At 40.6% G+C, this 18964-nt stretch overlaps 1 protein-coding gene across 1 annotated transcript in view; it reads right to left on the bottom strand.

Annotated features, from left to right (window-relative positions):
- Nucleotides 1–194: 194 nt before the first annotated feature.
- CFAP263 (cilia and flagella associated protein 263) overlaps nucleotides 195–18964 on the bottom strand; it is a gene marked incomplete at both ends in the record, with an annotated part of 30381 nt that continues 11611 nt past the window's right edge. The window contains 3 exons of the mRNA XM_082677382.1: nucleotides 195–323; nucleotides 1582–1737; nucleotides 16162–16269. Of these exons, the coding sequence (XP_082533508.1) occupies nucleotides 195–323; nucleotides 1582–1737; nucleotides 16162–16269 (393 nt within the window). The remainder of the gene's footprint in view (nucleotides 324–1581; nucleotides 1738–16161; nucleotides 16270–18964) is intronic.

Below are 18964 nucleotides of genomic sequence, written 5' to 3'. Positions count from 1 at the left end.
CTAACAAGTGTCAAACCATTAGAGTGCCCTGTGGTTCTTTCAGTGTTTATGGTTCCCGGAGTCAGGCTGTGAAAACACTCCCCGGGGACCCATGTGGCCTGGGAGGTGACCAGCAGCCTGGCTGGAGAATTGGGGACACCAGCCAGCACAGGGAACAGTGAGAGGACCCCATGACTAGAGAGGAGCTGATTACTTTAATGGATCACTTTTTGGTCGGCAGCCGTCGCCTCCCTCTGGCTATTTCCCAGGGGGCAAATTGCCTGCAACTGCTCATTGGTGATTTTCATTTTATTCCAAGCCTTGCGGTAGCCTTTTAAGGACATCTGCAAAAGGGAGAAAGGGGGAGGAGGAAGAAGGTCATTTGGGACAAACGGATTGTGCCTATTCTACCGCATCTAGCCCTGTGATGGTATGGATGACCTCGTATATGGGGCAGTGTCTGCATGCGTGCGGCGGACGCAGGCCACCTTGGGGCATCCAGAAGACTCTTCTAGAGCTTGTCTCTGTTCCATAAAGTGAGAAGTTGCAGTTTCCTTCTGTACTTCTTTGCTACTTCTTAGCCCCAGATGTGATGGGCCCAAGTATGGATCCTAATTTACTTTCCTGCTGCCAAGTGACCACTGGAAGGGCAGGTAAACGCACTGTGGAAAATGGAGCTGGGGTCTAGATGTGAGAATGCCAAGTTTCCCAAGTGACCTGACTGGGTTTTTAAGCTACCCTAAGGATGTCTTAAGTGCCCTCAGTGTGCAACTTGGTCTGTGGCAGTCTTGGTGCTTTCCTTTTTTTTTGATGCCAGCCTATCATTTGCACTTTTCCTTTTTCTCTTCCATGGCTTACAAGGGGCAAGGGTGCTTCTGTGCACACTGTACCATATGAAAAGGCTATGGGGTTAGTCAACATCAAAAACCCATGGCAAATATGTAAATGCATGGAATCGGGTTCTGAGTGATATTAAAATCCATTATTGGGCTTCCCTGGTGGCGCAGTGGTTGAGAATCTGCCTGCTCATGCAGGGGACACGGGTTCGAGCCCTGGTCTGGGAGGATCCCACATGCCATGGAGCAACTAAGGCCCATGAGCCACAACTACTGAGCCTGCGCGTCCGGAGCCTGTGCTCCGCAACAAGAGAGGCCGCGATAGTGAGAGGCCCGTGCACCGCGATGAAGAGTGGCCCCTGCTTGCCACAACTAGAGAAAGCCCTCGCACAGAAACCAAGACCCAACACAGCAAAAATAAATTAATTAATTAATAAACTCCTACCCCCAACATCTTAAAAAAAATCCATTATTATCTCAATTTTTAAAAACTGGCTTCTCTGTGTATAAAATAGCAATCACTAAATTATCAATGGTTGGGAGAGGGATTCAGAAGCTTCCAGAGATCAATAAGAAAACAAGCAACTAAAAACACACCATTACTAGAAGCCGTCTTTATTTTGGTGTAAGAGTCGAAGCAACGGCTGAGATTTCTCACAGGTATTACGTGTCTAAAATCCTGTATTCTTACCTCAGCAAACAAAATCCTAAACAAAAATGTGAGGGCCATAAGATATCGTGGGTCTTGGGACTTCCTGTAACTCACCTCTGCAATCTCCACTTTCCTCTCCCACATCCCGATGGCCTTCTCCAGGTCACTGTTTCGGATCTTCTCCCGGACGTACATCATCACCTGTGGCACTCGGAACTCAGACAGCTGCTTCCGGAGCTGTTTGTTCAGAGCCATGGCCTTGGCCTGGTCCTGGGTTGGGAAGGACCAATTAAACGTGGGGCTCCCTGGCAGTTCTAGCCTCCTGGGACTTACTGGCCCTGGCATCTCTCCCCAGTTTCAATGTAGTTCTAAAAATAATGTTTACATTTTCAAAGGAGTGGGTGAAATCACAAGATTCTTTTTCTTTACAGATCGTGACATTTTCGTCCAGTTTAGAAACATTAAGTAAAGTCTAAAACAGTCTTTTACCCTCCCTTCCTTCCTTTCTTCCTTCCTCCCTTCCTTCCTCTATTGAGGAATATGCTTTACTTTTGATTGTTTAGGGGCTTTTTTTGCTTTGGAAAAATTATATATTTAAGTATACTTTGATTAGATCAATTTCAATTCATTTTCCTGCCTTTTTTTTTTTGACAGAATACACATAACATAAATTTTCCCATTTTAACCGTTTTTAAGTGTACAGTTCTGTGGCATTCACAGAACAATTCACATTGTTTTGCAACCTTTATCACCAGCCATCTCCAGAATTTTTTCATCTGCCCCAACTGCACCTCTGTACCCATTAAACACTAACTCCCCAAACCCCCTCCCCATAGGCCCTGGCAACTACCATTCTATTTTCTGTCTCCATGAATGTGACTACTCTAGGTACCTCATATAAGTGGAATCATACAATATTTGTCCTTTTGTGACTGGCTAATTTCACTTAGCATAAATGTCTTCAGGGTTCATCCATGTTGTAGCATGTCAAAATTTCTTTCCTTTTTAAGGATGAATAATATTCATCCTTAAAATAATATAAATAAAACAATATATTCTATTACATGCATATACAACTCACTTTGGTTATTCACTCATCTGGCGATGGACACTTGAGTTGCTTCTACATTTTGGCTATTGTAAATAATGCTGCTACAAACGTGGGTATACAAATACCTGTTGTTCAAGTTCATGCTTTCAATTGTTGTGGGTATATACCTGGAAGACAACTTGCTGGATCATATGATTATTCAATTGTTTGAGGACTCTGTCTTTTTACATTTCATTTTCAAAAATCATTATACAGTAAAATTAACTAGTCTTTTTCTTCTGAGTGGCTTTTTGAATTAGCATTGTCCTTTTAACAATTGTTTTGAATAGGCAATACATTCAATTCAAATGGTATAGAAGTACACAGTGACAAGCTCCCAACCCACCCCTATCCCCAGCCACACAGGTCCCCTTCCAAGAAGCATACACTATTTTTAGGTTTCATGCATCCTTCTAGAAATCTATATCCATACAAACATATATGTTTACCTTTCTGACCCAAAGAGTAGCCAATTCTATTCACTTTCATTCATCCAACTTTTTCCTTCCACTCAATACATATTGAAGATTCTTCTGTATCAACACATAAAGAATTTATTCATTCTTTTTAACAGCTTCATAATTTTCCATTGTATGGATGTACTATACTTTAACAGGTCCCCACCAACAGTCACTGAGCTTCTCCATCTCTTGCTATTACAACAAGCAGTGCTGTGCTTACAAATTTTCTGGGTATACATCATTTTGTAAAAATGCAAGTACAATATATCAGTAGGATAAGCTACTGAAAGTGAAATTGCTTATTCTAAGGCAGTGTTTCTCAACCAGAAGCTATTTTGCCCCCAGGAGACATCTGGCAATGTCTGGAGACATTTTTGTGTGTCACAATTAGGGGAGTGCTACTGGCATAGGGTAGGTGGAGGCCAGGGATGCTGCTAAACACCCTGCAAAGCACAGGATGGCCCCCACAACGAAGAATTATCTGACCCGAAACGTCAGTAGGGTCTAGGTTGAGAAACCCTGCCCTAAGCATATGTGTATGTACGGTAAATGGTGCTAACTTGCCTTCTCTTATAATGATGAAGCCCATTATACTTCTGCAGCAATGTTTGAGACTGCCTGTTTTCTCCATTCTCGCAACACAATCTTACTTTTTCATCTTTGTCAATCTAACAGAGGGAAAATGGTACCTCATTATAGCTTTTATTTTCTGTTCCTTATGAGCAAAGAGGAACATTTTTCATATGTTTGAGATTTTTTAGCTTTTCTGTTTAAATCTTTGGCCCAGTTTTTTCCTATTTTTTGTTAGATTTTTCTTGTTAATTTATAAGACATTTATCTTTTAAGAAAATTAGCTCCTTCTGATATTAAATACAATATTTTTCCAGTTACTTATCTTTGGGCTTCGCTTATGATGGTTTTTGCCATGCAGAAAATTTTTTATTTTTATATAGCTGACTTTATTGATTTCATGGTTTATAGCTTTCACATTTTAAAAGTCTTCCATATTCCAAGATTACAATAAAAATGTTCCCACTATATAAGTTCAGGACTTTAATGGTTTTATTGTTAACATTTAAATCTCTGATACGCCTGGATTAATTTTGCTATTACATATAGTTCCAAATTAATTTTTTCCTAAATGGCTACCCAGTCATTGCAAATCATTTATTGAATAATCTGTTGTCTCTCATTGCAATGCCACCTTTATCACAAACTAAATGTATCAATATCAAAACTATCAGAAACTTGATCATATACATATCATATATGGTCTGTATTAGAGTTCATCATATGGCTTACGTTTTTTTCTTTTATCTTCCCATCTATTCATGGACTTGTTTTAAATACTGTAACTTCATAACACGTTTCAGTATCTAGTAAGGCTAGTCTCCTCCTTATTAAGAATTTTGTGGATATTCTTATTTATTCTTCCAAAAGAATTTTTGAGTCAGTTTACTTAAGCCTTTAAAAAAATCTCCTTGTGGGACTTCCCTGTTGGTCCAGTGGGTAGGACTCCACGCTCCCAATGCAGGAGGCCTGGGTTCAATCCCTGGTCAGGGAACTAGATCCTGCGTGCATTCTGCAACTAGGTGTTTGCGTGCCGCAACTGAGAGTCCACGTGCCGCAACCAAGAAGTCTGCATGCCGCAGCTAAGAAGCCCGTGTGCCATGACTTAAAAAGATCCCGCATGCCATGACTGAGGATCTGGAATGCTGCAATTAAGACCCAGTGCAGCCAAAATAAATAAATAAAATTTAATAAAAATCTCCTTGTTACTTTAATTGGAATACTATTATTTCACAGATCAACTTAAACAGAACTAACTTTTTTATGATGTTGAATCTTCCTAATCTAGTATTGTATTTTGATTCCTTGCTGTGACACTGGCATCACCTGGGAATTGGGTGAACATGCAAAGCCTCAGGCCACCCATACCTATCCAATCAGAATCTGCTTTTAACAAGATCCCCAGGTGACTGGTTGTCACCTTCTGGTTTGAGAAATGCTGTTTTAACCCAATAAAATTATTTTTTTATCAACTTGTTTTCAGAATGCAACAAAAATTTGTCAGGAAGTGTTCAGTGCATATCTATTATCGGTCTAGCATGACATACAACAGTGGGGAGACCTAAAAATGTACCCAGAACCATCAGTGGACACTCTTGTGAGAATGATGATTACAGAATACCTAAGATAAAATATAATGAAGTAGCAAGAATTAAAGCATTAAAAAATAGGTACTAGCTATGAGGGATATGCTGAGAAGACCCAGGACTGCAGTTCCTATGCAGCACCCCACTTGTAGAGCAGGGGTGAAACTACAGGAAAGACAGGCCACTTTCCCACACCCAGCTCCAGTGCAATGGTGCAGAAATTTTGCCCAAGGAGAGAGGCTGTAAAATATAAAGCTCTGGAATGCTGCCTAAGAAGGTGAACCTTATTTGGATCAGAGTGTGGGGAGTTCATGCTAAAGACTTTGTGGAAAACAATGGAGATCTCTGGGGTGAGCAATTAAGATCAATCTGATAGTTCCATATTAGTAGCAACAAGCAAAAAGCAGATTAGCTAGATGTTTAACTTAACCAGAGAAAGAGACAATTAAGAGCCTTATGGGGTTAGAGCAAGCCTCAATGACTGGCAACACTTCGCCCCTGTGACAGGGTCTGACTGTAATTAGATCAGAATGTGGAACAATTCACGTCTCAGGGTGTTAAAGCAATAGAGCAATTAGCTAGTAATTAATAGAGGCTAACAGCTAGGTGTGACACCAATAGAGGTAGACTGGCAAGAAGTTTAGCTGGAAGATGGAGGAGTCAAAGAGAACTAAGCTGAAATCACTCTGGTTGTCAGGGAGATTGTATCCATGATCAAGGCTGTACCCTATGGGGAGCCACATCAGAGGCTACTAACAGCAGGAGAAATAGACTTTACTGAATTAGTCCAGCCAAATTAGTACACAACAAGCAAAAACGATGACAAGACCAAGATCAGTATCTGGTGATGCTAAAGTATATTATCTAAAAAGTCCAGTATTCAACAAAAATTATGAAATAGGAAAGAAACAAGGAAGTGTGACCCACACAGGGAAAAAAGCAGGCAACATAAACTACCTTTCGGAGAATCCAGATGGCGGACTTAGCAAAGTCTTCGAAGCAACTATTATAAAGATGTTCAAAAAACGAAAGTAAACCATGTTTAAAGAATTAAAAGAATATATGATGATAGTGTCTTATCAGAGAATATCAATAAAGAGGTAGAAAGTATTTAAATTATTTAAAAAATAAAAAGAAGAACCAAATAGAAAATCTGGAGTCTTTCCAAATGGAATGAAAAATTCACTAGAGGGGATCAACAGTACATTTAAGCCAAGAGAAGAAATAATTAGTTAACTTAAGGTAAGTTGACAGAGATTATGCAATATGAAGAACACAGAGAAAAAAGAAGACGGAAGTCTTGGAGAAATGTGGAGCACCCCTAAGTGCACCAACACACATGAAAACTTCCCACATCCACAGACGCCAACGAGCTCCAAGTAGGATTAGTGCAAAGACAGAAGTCTTGGAGAAATGTGGAGCACCCCTAAGTGCACCAACACACATGAAAACTTCCCACATCCACAGACGCCAACGAACTCCAAGTAGGATTAGTGCAAAGACAGAAGTCTTGGAGAAATGTGGAGCACCCCTAAGTGCACCAACACACATGAAAACTTCCCACATCCACAGACGCCAACGAGCTCCAAGTAGGATTAGTGCAAAGACAGAAGTCTTGGAGAAATGTGGAGCACCCCTAAGTGCACCAACACACATGAAAACTTCCCACATCCACAGACGCCAACGAGCTCCAAGTAGGATTAGTGCAAAGAAATCCATGCCCAGATACTTTGTACCCAAAATGTTGACTGACAAGGCAAAGAGAATATATTGAAAGCAGCAAGAGAAAATAATTCATCACATACAAGGGAAGCCCAATAAGATTAATAGCTGACTTCTCATCAGAAACAAAATGGAGGCCCAAAGGCAGTGGGATGACATATTCTAAGTGCTGAAAAGGAAAAAAAAAAAAACTGTCAACAAAGAATCTTACACCCAGCAAAACTATCTTTCAAAAATGCAAGAAAGCAATGAGCAAGCACACCCAGATCTTGGTTTCCAATATTCATCAAATAAAAAGACCCAAGACTCCTTGGAGAAATGGCTAATTCTAGGACTGGGGCAGGAAATATACAAGAAGAGCCTGGAGCATCTTCTAGTTCCAGAAAGGAAAGAGGTGCTCAAAACAAAACACATACAACAACAATAACCACCCACAAAAATCGGGATATACCAGAGGAACACAGAACCTGACTGAAAGAGCTCTCAACATCCAACTGGAACAATGGGAGCAACAAAATAAATAACGTTAGATTATAAACCAATATATAAAATTAATATTCATGAATTGATGCTGATATAAATAAATATTTTTTAAAATAAACAAATGGGGTAGAATTGACAAATCTCTCACAGAGAAGAATTCCAAAAAATTTATAACCCCGACTTCTTAAGCGTGGCCTGCACACAGGACCTTCCTTCTAAAGAGTAAAGTCTGAAAAGTGGGAAAGAGTAACTTTGCAGTGGAGAAACCTGTGGAACACCATCTCAGCCAGGTGATCAAAGTTAACATCAGCTATGAAAAGTCTTGTGGACAGGATGCTCCCTTGATATGATGTGATGAAAATAGCACTTTACTTCTGTAGAACAAGGCTACATCCAAGAAAACAAATAGCACAAACACAGGTAATTATGTAGATAATTATAAAAAAAACAGCATAATTGCATACTTTCCTTCTTTTAACTGATTTAAAAAGCATTTTCATAAAACAATATGTATATAATTTTATATTGGACCTATAACATATAAAATGTAATATATTTGACAATAATAGCACAAAAGCAGGCTGAAATGAATCTGTATTTGAGTAGGAAAATAACACCAGATGGTAACTCAAATCTACAGGAAGAAGTGAAGAGAACCACACAAGTGGTAAAGGAAGGTTAATGTAACAAATTCTATGAACATACTGCATCTCCTTTCTTCTTTCAGCTTTTGGATCCCTTCCTCACACCATTTACAAAGTAACTCACAATGGATCGTAACCTAAATTTAAGACCTATAAAAGTCTTAAGAAAAGACATAGGAGGGACTTCCCTGGTGGCACAGTGGTTAAGAATCCACCTGCCAATGGAGGGGACACGGGTTTGAGCCCTGGGCTGGGAAGATCCCACATGCTGTGGAGCAACTAAGCCCGTGTGCCACAGCTACTGAGCCTGTGCTCTACAGCCTGTGAGCCACAACTACTGAGCCTGTGCGCCACAATACTGAAGCCTGTGTACCTAGAGCCTGTGCTCCTCAACAAGGGAAGCCACTGCAACAAGAAGCCCACACACCACAACGAACAGTATCCCCTGCTCGCCACAACTAGAGAAAACCCTCACGCAGCAACAAAAACCCAACTCAGCCAAAAATAAATAAATAAAATAAATAAATTTATTTAAAAAAAAAACTGGGCAAAGGCCTTGAATAGACATTTCTGCAAAAAGATAGACATGTGGCCAAAAAGCATATGAAAAGATGCTTCATGTCATCAGTAATTAAGGAAATTCAAATCAAAACCACAATGAAATACCACTTCACACCCACTAGGACAGCATTAAAAAAAACACCTGAAAATAACAAGTGTTGGTGAACATGAACAGAAATTGGAACACTCACACGTACATTTTCTTTTTTCTTTTTTTTTTTTTGCAGTACGCAGGCCTCTCATTGTTTTGGACTCTCCCGTTGCGGAGCACAGGCTCCGGACGTGCAGGCTCAGCGGCCATGGCTCACGGGCCCAGCCGCTCCGTGGCATGTGGTATCATCCCGGACCAGGGCACGAACCCGTGTTCCCTGCATCGGCAGGCGGACTCTAAACCACTGCGCTACCAGGGAAGCCCCATTTTCTTTTTTTAAGTTCTAGGAATTTTCTTTATATTTCCACTCAGCTTTCATGTATTTCTTTTTCTTATTAGTCATCCATTTTCTACACATCAGTGTATACATGTCAATCCCAATTGCCCAATTCATCACACCACAACCCCCAACCCCTGCCACTTTCCCCCCTTGGTGTCCATACATTTTTTCTCTACTTCTGTGTCTCAATTTCTGCTCTGCAAACCAGTTCATCTGTACCATTTTCTATGCTCCACATATATGCATAAATATACGATATTTGTTTTTCCCTTTCTGACTTACTTCACTCTGTATGACAGTCTCTAGATCCAACCACGTCTCAACAAATGACCCAATTTTGTTCCTTTTTATGGCTGAGTAATATTCCATTGTATATATGTACCACATCTTCTTTATCCATTCGTCTGTCAATGGGATTTAGGTTGATTCCATGACCTGGCTATTGTAAATAGTGCTGCAATGAACATTGGGGTGCATGTGTCTTTTTGAATTATGGTTTTCTCTGGGTATATGCCCAATAGTGGGATTGCTGGGTCATATGGTAATTCTATGTTTAGTTCTTTAAGGAACCACCATACTGTTCTCCATAGTGGCTGTATCAATTTACACTCCCACCAACAGTGCAAGACACTTCCCTTTTTTCCACACCCTCTCCAGCATTTGTTGTTTGTAGATTTTCTAATGCCCATTCTGACTGGTGTGAGGTGATACCTTACTGTAGTTTTGATTTGCATTTCTCTAATGATTAGTGATGTTGAGCATCCTTTCATGTGTTTGCTGGCAATCTGTATATCTTCTTTAGAGAAATGTCTATTTAGGTCTTCTGCCCATTTTTGGATTGGGTTGTTTGATTTTTTGATATTGAGCTGCATGAGCTGCTTGTATATTTTGGAGATTAATCCTTTGTCAGTTGCCTCATTTGCAAATATTTTCTCCCATTCTGAGGGTTGTCTTTTCATCTAGTTTATGGTTTCCTTTGCTGTACAAAAGCTTTTAAGTTTCATTAGGTCCCATTTGTTTATTTTTGGTTTTATTTCCATTACTCAAGGAGGTGGATCAAAAATATCTTGCTGTGATTTATGTCAAAGACTGTTCTTCCTATGTTTTCCTCTAAGAGTTTTATAGTGCCCGGTCTTACATTTACGTCTCTAATCCATTTTGAGTTTATTTCTGTGTATGGTGTTAGGGAGTGTTCTAATTTCAATCTTTTACATGGAGCTAACCAGTTTTCCCAGCACCACTTATTGAAGAGATTGTCTTTTCTCCATTGTATATCCTTGCCTCCTTTGACATAGATTAGTTGACCATAGATGCGTGGGTTTATCTCTGGGCTTTCTATCGTGTTCCATTGATCTATATTTTTGTTTTTGTGCCAGTACCATATTGTCTTGATTACTGTAGCTTTGTAGTATAGTCTGAAGTCAGGGAGCCTGATTCCTCCAGCTCCGTTTTTTTCCCTCAAGACTGCTTTGGCTATTCAGGGTCTTTTTTGTCTCCATATAAATTTTAAGATTTCTTGTTCTAGCTCTGTAAAAAATGCCCTTGGTAATTTGATAGGGATTGCATTGAATTTGTAGATTGCTTTGGGTAGTACAGTCATTTGCACAATATTGATTCTTCCAATCCAAGAATATGGTGTATCTCTCCATCTGTTGGTATCATCTTTAATTTCTTTCATCAGTGTCTTATAGTTGTCTGCATACAGGTCTTTTGTCTCCCTAGGTAGGTTTATTCCTAGGTATTTTATTCTTTTTGTTGCAATGGTAAATGGGAGTGTTTCGTTAATTTCTCTTTCAGATTTTTCATCATTAGTGTATAGGAATGCAAGAGATTTCTGTGCATTAATTTTGTATCCTGCAACTTTACCAAATTCATTGATCAGCTCTAGTAGTTTTCTGGTGGCATTTTTAGGATTCTCTATGTATAGTGCCATGTCATCTGCAAACAGGGAGAGTTTTACTTCTTCTTTTCCAATTTGGTTTCCTTTTATTTCTTTTTCTTCTCTGATTGCCGTGGCTAGGACTTCCAAATCTATGTTGAATAATAGTGGTGAGAGTGGACATCCTTGTCTTGTTCGTGATCTTAGAGGAAATACTTTCAGTTTTTCACCATTGAGAATGATGTTTGCTGTGGGTTTGTTGTATATGGACTTTATTATGTTGAGGTAGGTTCCCTCTATGCCCACTTTCTGGAGAGTTTTTATCATAAATGGGTGTTGAATTTTGTCAAATGCTTTTTCTGCACCCATTGAGATGACCATATAGTTTTTCTTTTTCAATCTGTTAATAAGGTGTATCACATTGATTGATTTGCATATATTGAAGAATTCTTGCATCCCTAGGATAAATCCCACTTGATCATGGTGTATGATCCTTTTAATGTGTTGTTGGTTTCTGTTTGCTAGTATTTTGCTGAGGATTTTTGCATCTATATTCATCAGTGATATTGGTTTCTAATTTTCTTTTTCTGTAGTATCTTTGTCTGGTTTTGGTAACAGGGTGATGGTGGCCTCATAGAATGAGTTTGGGAGTTTTCCTTCCTCTGCAATTTTTTGGAGGAGTTTGAGAAGGATGGGTGTTAGCTCTTTAAATGTTTGATAGAATTCACCCGTGAAGCCATCTGGCCCTGGACTTTTGTTTGGTGGAAGATTTTTAATCACAGTTTCAATTTCATTACTTCTGATTCATCTGTTCATATTTTCTATTTCTTCCTGGTTCAGTCTTGGAAGGTTATACCTTTCTAAGAATTTGCCCATTTCTTCCAGGTTGTCCATTTTATTGGCACAGAGTTGCTTGTAGTAGTCTCTTAGGATGCTTTGTATTTCTGCAGTGTCTGTTGTAACTTCTCCTTTTTCATTACTAATTTTATTGATTTGAGTCCTCTCCCTCTTTTTCTTGATGAGTCTGGCTAATGGTTTATCAATTTTGTTTATCTTCTCAAAGAACCAGCTTTTAGTTTTATTGATCTTTGCTATTGTTTTCTTTGTTTCTATTTCATTTATTTCTGCTCTGATCTTTATGATTTCTTTCCTTCTGCTAACTTTGGGTTTTGTTTGTTCTTCTTTCTCTAGTTCCTTTAGGTGTAAGGTTAGATTGTTTATTTGAGATTTTTTTTGTTTCTTGAGGTAGGCTCGTATAGCTATAAACTTCCCTCTTAGAACTGCTTTTGCTGCATCCCATAGGTTTTGGATCATCATGTTTCATTGTCATTTGTGTCTAGGTATTTTTTGATTTCCTCTTTGATTTCTTTGTGATATCTTGGTTATTTAGTAATGTATTGTTTAGCCTCCATGCGTTTGTGTTTTTTAAGTTTTTTTCCCTGTAATTGATTTCTAATCTCAGAGCGTTTTGGTCAGAAAAGATGCTTGATATGATTTCAATTTTCTTAAATTTACTGAGGCTTGATTTGTGACCCAAGATGTGATCTATCCTGGAGAAAGTTCCATGCACACTTGATAAGAAAGTGTAATCTATCTGGTTTTGGATGGAATGTCCTATAAATACCAATTAAATCTATCTGGTCTATTGTGTCATTTAAAGCTTCTGTTTTCTTATTTAATTTTCTGTTTGGATGATCTGTCCATTGGTGTAAGTGAGGTGTTAAAGTCCCCCACTATTATTGTGTTACTGTCGATTTCCTCTTTTAGAGCTGTTTGCAGTTGCCTTATGTATTGAGGTTCTCCTATGTTGGGTTCATATATATTTATAATTGTTACATCTTCTTCTTGGATTGATCCCTTGATCATTATGTAGTGCTTTCCTTTTCTCTTGTAACATTCTTTATTTTAAAGTCTATTTTATCTGATATGAGTATTGCTACTCCAGCTTTCTTTTGATTTCATTTGCATGGACTATCTTTTTCCATCCCCTCACTTTCAGTCTGTATGTGTCCCTAGGTCTGAAGTGGGTCTCTTGTAGACAGCATATATATGGGTCTTGTTTTTGTATCCATTCAGCAAGCCTGTGTCTTTTGGTTGGAGCATTTAATCCATTCACATTTAGGGTAATTATCAATATGTATGTTCCTATGACCATTGTCTTAATTGTTTTGGGTTTGTTTTTCTAGGTCCTTTTCTTCTCTTGTGTTTCCCACTTAGAGAAGTTCCTTTAGTATTTGTTGTAGAGCTGGTTTGGTGGGGATGAATTCTCTTAGCTTTTGCTTGTCTGTAAAGCTTTTGATTTCTCCATCGAATCTGAATGAGATCCTTGCCAGGTAGAGTAATCTGGTTTGTACGTTCTTCCCTTTCCTCTCTTTAAGTATATCATGCCACTCCCTTCTGGCTTGTAGAGTTTCTGCTGAGAAATCAGCTGTTAACCTCATGGGAGGTCCCTTGTATGTTATTTGTCATTTTTCCCTTACTGCTTTCAATAATTTTTCTTTGTCTTTAATTTTTGCCAATTTGATTTCTATTTGCCTCGGCATGTTTCTCCTTGGGTTTATCCTGTATGGGACTCTCTTCTTCCTGGACTTGGGTGGCTATTTCCTTTCTGATGTTAGGGAAGTTTTCAACTATAATCTCTTCAAATATTTTCTAGGGTCCTTTCTCTCTCTCTTCTCCTTCTGGGACCCCTATAATGCGAATGTTGTTGCATTTAATGTTGTCCCAGAGGTCTCTTGGCTGTCTTCATTTCTTTTCATTCTTTTTTCTTTATTCTGTTCTGCAGCAGTGAATTCCACCACTCTGTCTTCCAGGTCACTTATCCATTCTTCTGCCTCAGTTATTCTGCTACTGATTCCTTCTAGTGTATTTTTCATTTCAGTTATTGTATTGTTCATCTCTGTTTGTTTGTTCTTTAATTCTTCTAGATCTTTGTTAAACATTTCTTGCATCTTCTCTTTCTTTGCCTCTGTTCTTTTTCCAAGGTCCTGGATCATCTTCACTATCATTATTCTGAGTTCTTTTTCTGGAAGATTGCCTATCTCCATTTCATTTAGTTGTTTTTCTGGGGTTCTATCTTGTTCCTTCATCTGGTATGTAACCTTCTGCCTTTTCATCTTGTCTATCTTTCTGTGAATGTCACATGCATACATTTTTTTAATCTTAATCATTTTATTCATAGCAATTCTTGGCACATAAGTATTGTTGAAGGGATTCATGTATGACTACAGGATAGCAGATTCATGGCTGTGAATAAATCAAGTGATTAAGATCTAAGAGTCTGAGCCTGGGTTTGAATTGCTGATCTGCACGTAATAGAGGTGAGACTTGGAACAAGTAAACTTAAGATTTCTGTGTCTGAAGTTATATATACAATGAAATGGGGATAAAAAAACTTGCCTCAAGTTTATTATAAGGATTAAATAAAATAAATAACTTTGTGACACATGTACATTTTTGATGGGAATGTAAAATGGTGTGGCCACTTTGCAAAAGAGTTTGGCAGTTCTGTAAATGTTAAACCTAGAGGTACCATATATATAACCCACAGTTCCACTGTTAGCTATATGTCCAAGAGAAAAGAAAACATATAATCACACAAAAACTTGTACATGAATGTTCACAGCAGCATTATTCAAAATAGCCAAAAAACAAAAACAACACAACTATCGATCAAACTGATGAATGGATTAAACAAAATGTGGTACATGCAAGGAAACATTATTCAGTCATAAAAAGAAACAAGTATTGATACATGCTATAACATGAATCTTGAAAATATTATTAAAGTTAAAGGGTCACACTGTATGATTCCTTTTATATGAAAGGTTGACAAATAGCAAATTCACAGAGACAGAAAGCTGATTAGTAGTCACCTATGGCTGGAGGGTGGGAATGAGGTGAGGTGAAATGGAGGATTTCTAATTGGTCCGGGGTTTCTTTCTGAGGTGACGAAAATGTTCTAAAATAATTATGCTGATTGTTATACAACTCTGAATATACTATAAACCACTCAAATGTACACTTTAAATTGGTAAATTATTTCATATATGAATTATATCCCAACAGAGCTGTTTTTTAAAAAGTTAAGAAAATGAAAATATACTAAGTAGTGAATGCTGGGCTTTTAAAAATTGATTTCATGTTTTACTTGTAATCTAATAAATATCATCCCAAACAAAGAAATACCACAGGAATTCTGCATGGAGAGAGCACACAGACTTTTGCTTCACCTTTGTTACCGGCCACTCTGCAGCGAGACCGACTTTTTTGCAAAGGGTACTGGTTCTCCTTCAAAGATATGATGTGGATGCCATGGCAAAACTGAGTCAGATGTAGTAATCCTGAGGCTTTTTGGCCATTGTAGGCAGGTTTGGGGCCACACATGCTGCTGGGGACACTTCAGGCTCATTCAAGGCAATGATAGTAATAACTGAAATAATGGCTTTAAGAGGAGCATCGTCCTATCTGATTACTGCAACAAGGGCTGTGATGTCTTTTTCACAGACGTGGAAACAGTTCTGTCTAATTCAAAGGCTTGCTCAAGGCTAGAGACTGGCAACACAAACCTGATACCAGGCCTTCTGAATACAAGTCCAGGGTTCATTTTCCGTCACCTTGCCCCCAAAGTCTCCTTTAAGTCATATCCTAGGTGCGTGTAACTGGTGGAAATTCAACTCTATGTGTTCAACAAAATAATGAGAGCACTCAATCCCAATGCAGATATCGGGAGCTCAGATGACACCACACATTTTCACATGGTGACCACAGGCCCTGGAGTGGGCCTGGGACAGTGGTCACAGGTCTGCCATCTGAGCATCTGCCGTACCGAGTGAGAGCTCCATGTTTAAAGAGCTTTCTCTCCTTTACACAGAAAGTTATATTTTGCCATGTGTTCTTTTTCTCATATCAGTTACATTATTACATGCATCATACATTTTTTTTGCCAGATTGAATACACTACACTTTGAATGTGGTACCTTATGGGTCACTTAAGGAATTCTTGAGAGTCATCTGGACTCCGTAGTTTCTAGATGATTTCATGATTTCTGACACTAGATTCTAACCCGGCAGTAAAATGCAACACCATGGACTGGAGCCTCCAGGGGCCACTTTCTCATTTGATGGCCCAGAGCTATTTTGGTTTTTATTATCTAGGCTTTTCTACACAAAAACCAAGGTGGCCTACATTGTGGTGAACGCTGACCCGAGCCCTTGCAGACAGAAGGAGAAAAACACCAGAAACAGTATGTTTTACCCTCTCCTACCTCCTCTACTTGCAGGGTTTCTTTTTCAACTTTTTCGAGTAACTCTTTTCTCAACAAGAACTCTTTGTCCAGATCGACGGACATTTCCATGGCTCGGTGTAGCTTGCTCTGAAATATAACAACACAGCAAGTCTTGAGCAAAGATGATTGCTTAGAACTATAGGAAGGATAGACATACAAACAGCTCTTTATTAAGCAGGAGACTAGAAGGACCAACCAGGAACTTGGGCCTGCCCTTCTCATGGCTGCCCAGATTTTCAGAATCCTGGTGTCTAAGTGGCAGGGGAGGAGAGGACCTTGGGAGGCTTGTCCTCACCTGCAAAGTAGCCAGATACACCTGGGCCCAAATCCCACCCCACCACTTACTAAGAGAACCTCTCTTAACTAGGGCTAGTTGCCTTGTAGGGTTGTAGAAAGGCTTAAGGGAGACAAACCTGGTAAAGTGTTGAGCACAGTGCCTGACACACGGAGAACCCACGGCAGACGGCCGCCATCACTACCTCACTTGGATGAAGAGGTGGATGCTACTGTGAGCCCACTGTACAGGTGAGGGAGCTGACTTTTAGGGAGGTGAAACAACTTCCCCAGGGTCACAGAGACGAGGGGGAGCCAGGTTTGATCCCAGGCAGCGTGACTTCACAGCCCATGGACTCCACCACTGTCTCCAAAGCCTATGAGGACTGGGCATGCTGGTGCTGGAGAGTTTCTGCAGGAGCTGCTCCACAGCTTCCTGTTGCATCTTTTGCTGCCGCCCCTCACCAGCTCCTCCCTGGCCCCTGCTTCTTAGGTTTGCCCCCTTTGGACCTCCATCTACTAATGGTGAAGAGTCAACCTGGGGGAGTTGGGATGTGCTCTGCTTGGCTGAGGAGGAGGGGGCTGAGGGACAGAAGCCAGTGACTCCAGGGGGCTGGCCAACAAACCCTGAGAACCTACCCAGGCACTGGTCGGCAAAACAACCTAGGCCCGGCCACCAAGAGGCCGGCTCACAGCCCTGACGGAGGTACAAGAAGAAATGCCAAACTGCAACTGTGCCAAGCACCAAGAGTGCATGGGCACTGGTCCCGAAGGTTTCCCTGTGGGAAGGGATGCTGGAAAAAGAGAGGTGAAGTCAACTATGTCTAGGTAAGAGGGGTGGGAAGAACGTTTCAAGCTAAGGAAAGAGCCTTGGGAGAGGAGGGTCCAAAAGGAGCCGGGGAAAGGAGGGTACTGGGGCAATGCCCGAAGGTATCAAATCTTAGACCCGGCAGAAAAGCCTGGAGCCACCTGCCTGGGGGAACTTAGAGCACCTGGGGCCACCTCCCTCCCCATTCCTCTCCTCTCCAATCCCTTCTTTAAGGCTCATTTCCTGTTCCACATCTTGCATGAAGTTGCTCTTCTGAGGAAAGCAAAAGTGGATAAGAGGCCAGGCAGAGGGGGTCAGCTGTGGGGAAGGGAAGGCAGGACAGGTCTTCACTGCACACCAGCCAGTCAGGTGGGAGAAAAGGGGAGCAGAGGGAAAACAGTCATTCACCCAACAACTTAGAGAGACAGTTAGAGACACAGGGCAGGAAAGAATGGAAGCTCGAGGCAGCCCCTGGCTCTGCTGGGGCGGGGCCTTCAAGGAGGTGTAATGGAGTAATTTGGGATCCTGAGCCGGAGGATGGTCATTGAGGCAGCTACTTCTGAAAAGGCATGTTAGCTTTCTGTTGCCGTGGAACGAATTATCACAAATTTTGTGGCTTAAGGTAACACACATTTATTATCTCACAGTTTCTATAGATCAGAAGTCCAAGCACAGTGTGGCTGGATTCTCTGCCCAGGGAGCGACCCACCGTGTGGGCCAGGGCTGGGTCTTATCTGGACCTGGGGTCCTTGCCAAGCTCACAGGTTGTTGGTGGGAAGCATTTCCTTGAAGTTGTAAGACCGAGCTCTCCATTTTCTTTCTGGCTGTCAGCAGGAGGTGGCCCTCGGCTCCTGCAGGCCGCCCTCAGACCCCTTTCATGTGGTCCCTCTATCTTCGAGCCGGCAATGGAGAAGTTTTCATCCAGAGAATTCCCTTCATGCTTCAAATCTCTGCCTTCCTCATCCAGAGAAAACTGTCTACTTTCAAAGGGCTCATGTGATTAGGTCAGACCCACTGGGATAATATCCTCATCTCAAGGTCAAGGGTGCCCTCTAATCTAATCTAATCATAGAGCAGAATGGAACCTAATAACAGAATCCGTCGTATCCAGAGCCCTGGGCATTGTGCAGGGTGAATACACCAGGGGGCGGGGAGTCTTGGGGGACATCTTGGAATTCTATCTAACACAAGGCATCACTAGTTTATACACGGATCACTAGTTTACAGTCAGTTAAGAGCGACACCTCAAGGCTGTAGTCACGTGCTTATATTCTATCAGCCTCCATCAGGCAGGGCTTGAAGGCATAGCAGAGAAAAAGGGTTGACTGAGACCCACTCATAAAACTCATAGAAGAGAAGAGACCATGTCTGTCTCCTTCACAGCTGTACCCTCAGCACTTAGCCGTGTGCCTGGCATACCGTAAGTACTCAGTACATTTGGCAATAGAGGAAAATTATTCTATATATTTTTAATGAGGTCTTATACTTGGGTGTTTGACATTTATATGAAAGTGATCCCTCCTGCCACCCTTCCATCCCCTAAACATACACCTGAATTTTTAGCAGTTTTTGACAACACATGCTGAGCACCTGCTTTGGCCAGGCCCTGTCCTCAGCGCCAGGGACACATCACAGACCAGCCAGAGGTCTGTCCTGGTGGTAAGTCACAAAAACTTGCTTCTGAGAGGCGACGCATCGGCC

The sequence above is a fragment of the Grampus griseus genome (assembly GCF_964374135.1).
Source record: "Grampus griseus genome assembly, chromosome: 19".
NCBI classification, from domain to species: Eukaryota; Metazoa; Chordata; class Mammalia; order Artiodactyla; family Delphinidae; genus Grampus; species Grampus griseus.
This window is presented reverse-complemented; position numbering and strand designations above follow the sequence as displayed.